At 41.5% G+C, this 3,151-nt stretch overlaps 1 protein-coding gene across 5 annotated transcripts in view; it reads right to left on the bottom strand.

The window, feature by feature from the left end:
- Positions 1 to 2,199, bottom strand: part of LOC102212067 (DNA topoisomerase I, mitochondrial) — a 27,876-nt gene extending 25,677 nt beyond the window's left edge. Inside the window, exons 1-3 of one of the 5 annotated variants that reach the window (XM_005734751.1) lie at positions 2,132 to 2,199; positions 1,680 to 1,807; positions 491 to 545 (exon numbers count right to left, since the gene is read on the bottom strand). In XM_005734751.1, the coding sequence (XP_005734808.1) occupies positions 491 to 545; positions 1,680 to 1,795 (171 nt within the window). In that variant the 5' untranslated portion in view covers positions 1,796 to 1,807; positions 2,132 to 2,199. Of the gene's footprint in view, positions 1 to 490; positions 546 to 1,679; positions 1,808 to 1,971 lie in introns of all 5 variants that reach the window. The other 4 variants (XM_013911318.1, XM_005734749.2, XM_005734748.2 and 1 more) reach the window with 4 other exon arrangements.
- Between the last annotated feature and the right edge of the window lie 952 nt (positions 2,200 to 3,151).

The raw sequence follows: 3,151 nt of genomic DNA, 5'->3' as shown, positions 1-3,151 counted from the left end.
GGGGGGGGGGGCGCAGAGCCATTGCAGGGGGGGCGCGGTATGCCAAGGAGAAAAAAAAACTAAAGGCTTGGACACTGCTAGCACGGGGCGCCCACACAAACGCAAAGCAGGAGATGAAGCATCGCTGAATATGTTTCCAAACCAACTTCATTCTAAGCCAAAGACTAGAAAATATGGTGAAGCAAATCTTCCCTTTGGCTTCACCTGCACAAGTGCCGAGGTAGGTCTCCCTGCAGAATTGCTTTTCCCTTTGTCGGGAGCAGCGCTGGGCTGTTCAAATCACGGACAGTATCCCACATTCTTGATTCAATATTTTTCTTGTAAAACAAAGAGGGGCTCAGCAAAAAAAGTTTGGGAACCACTGGGTTAGACAATGGAGTGGGATTTGTTCATGTTCATGTGGAATATGCATGAGTTATAGGCGGACACGAATGATCCCTCCCCACTGGGTCACATTTCAGTGGCTGATAGGCCGCTTTTTAAAAATTACCTTTTTATGAGATTTTCTTTTATCCATGTTCTCCGTGGCTTTAGTTGGATTTGGGCTGTTCATTGGGATGCCATGACAGACGAAAGGAAAAGAAAAATGCTGTTAATGATGCCGTCTTTGAAACAAGACAAGTCAGAGAAGCGCTGCATTAACAGACAGTTAGAGCTATGCTGTTATCAAGTGAAGGCTTGAGGGCATATTAGGATGATGTTAGACTCGTGTCCACGCCGAGATACGATTATTCTAGACAGACAACACTACAAAATGCCACCAATCAGACAAGCAGTGTCCCAGAGGAGCCTCCCACAGCCCTGAGCCTGCTTTTTTTTGAGTTGTGACCTTTCCAACCTTCAGAGCAGGATGCCAAATGAAACTGAGCTGTAATTACTCCTCTCTTTTTTAAATTACGAATCCCCAGCATCTGAATGAGGCAGTTCGCCAGTTAAAGCAGGAGCCACTTGCTCAGGAAAATTAGTTCCCCGAGTCTTGTACCTGAGAAGGATAAGTTGATCCTTTATCAGTAATTCAGTCAGTGTGCCATGAAATAACATGAGGCTAGCTGTCACAGAAAGCCGTCTGCTCTGCTGCCAGTGCCGCTTTCAGGTGTCTATTCATCTCTCTGCTCTCATCAATTACACAAGCCAATGACAGATCACTCCACATTCATTTGTCTGCTCACATATGCATGCTAATAAACGCATCAGATATCAAAGTAAATTAATTTATTCATATGAAGATGGAGTACCCACTGTACACAGTGGAATTAATGCATGCACTCAATGGCATCAGCCTGCGTGACAGCTCAGCCAGTACAGCAGTCTTCCAGTAACACTGTTTCCCCCCATTTAGCGGCACCCATACTGCCATATGGCTCAACTTATTCATTAACATTTTTTAATCCAAATTAATTTGTCTCCACATTCTACAACATGAAAGGCAAAGCTCCCTGCGAAAAACAGCTTTGATCTGGTCCCTGTGTCGACGCTGAACAGATGTTGGACGTGCTTCAGTCAGGTCACATGCATATATCATCAGGGAGCTGCAATCAGGACACGGTGGCTCGGGGAGTTGATTTGATAATGGCCCCTCAGTCTCTCATGATGGAATAATGATAAAGTGTTCGCTAAACTGTGCCTGTCATATACATGTGTGTATATATAGCTTTCCAGCAGACACGCGCAACACTCACCTCTTCTTGATGTTATCTCCCCCAGCTCCTGCGCGTTCACTGTCACTCAGTCTTTTCAGTTTCGTCGCTTTGTGCTTGGCCTTCTCGTCTTCTTTAGCGTCCTTCTCCCGCCCCATCTTTCACACGTTCTTTGGCAGAGTACAGAGAACATTAAATACTTGCAACAAATAGACCAGGAAAAAAATGCTTTACAACATTTAGTCGTTCTGTAAAAACGTGGCCTTGAAGTTAATCAGTTAGCTAGCAAGCTTCAGCAACGCCGGTGAACTTAAGAATACATTTGTTAGCTTACAGCGAATTTTCCCTTCAGAAACTAATAACAAGCCAGTAGAAGTTCGTACTATCAATAAACTTCCTCAGCACTTGTAGTTTTAGGAAATAACGGGTTGCTTTCCGTGTGCAGTAGGCTACAAACATTTTACGCGGTCTCAACAAACAGCGCTGAATCTCGCCTGGTTATTTCGCGTCACACCCAGCTGACTTCTGATTGGGTGACGAAGTTTGGTGACGCTACACCTGTGAACTCTCTTTACAGGGCAGCCTACCTTACCTGCTGGCAGAGGTAGAGGAGCCAAAAATTGTACTCATTAGTAGCACTACCTCAACATAGTTTTGCTCAAGTAAAAGTAGAAAATGGCTCAAGTAAGAGTAAAGAAGTATTTAGTAAAAAAGGGCTACTTGAGTACTGAGTAACTGATCATAACATCTGATTTAATGTTCAAAAATGAGACAATCAGACAGACAAAAATATAAAGTTTAGCCCAACTTTGCTACATATAAATAACATGATTACAAAATAATACATCTAAGCAGAAGAAACACTTTTCCAAATCAATTTTTGTTCAATATAAAACACACACACACATACCCACACACACATATATTAAAATTGGGTAAAGTACTCCCAGTGACAATATATGGTGTTAATTGATTTGATCTCCAAATGGCACAACAGGCTCAGCAGATAGAATAGAATTAAATCAACAAACTTTATGTACAAACAACAAGTGTCGCTTTGACACAAACTGTAGGTTTGTGTCTGTGTCTCATTCATTTTTGGTTTAAACTTGTTTATCATTCATTCAGTGAAGTTACTCACACTGACTAGAGTAGCCAGCAATTTTTCTCAAGTAAGAGTAGCGATTTATAATAATATTACTCAAGTAAAAGTAAAAAGTAAAACTACTCCTAAAAGTAATTGTTTTACAAAAGGTTACTCAAGTAAATGTAACTGAGGAAAGGTAATTAGTTACTACCCACCTCTGCCTGCTGGTAACATGTAACTATGGTTTTTGCTGTAGCTAAAATAGTCACAAGTTTAAGTGTTTGCAACTTTGTACAAACTTTGAACTTGGTATTGCCCCCTGCCCTTTCTTGCATTAAGGTAGCGTTGTATCTTTTTTTGTTACTTAAAAGTCTTTGATAAGTGTTTTTGAAAAATGTTCCCATCCTGGAGTTAGAACATTGGGGTT

Source organism: Pundamilia nyererei, unplaced genomic scaffold (genome assembly GCF_000239375.1).
Source record: "Pundamilia nyererei isolate P.nyererei 1_Seehausen unplaced genomic scaffold, PunNye1.0 scaffold00060, whole genome shotgun sequence".
NCBI classification, from domain to species: domain Eukaryota; kingdom Metazoa; phylum Chordata; class Actinopteri; order Cichliformes; family Cichlidae; genus Pundamilia; species Pundamilia nyererei.
This window is presented reverse-complemented; position numbering and strand designations above follow the sequence as displayed.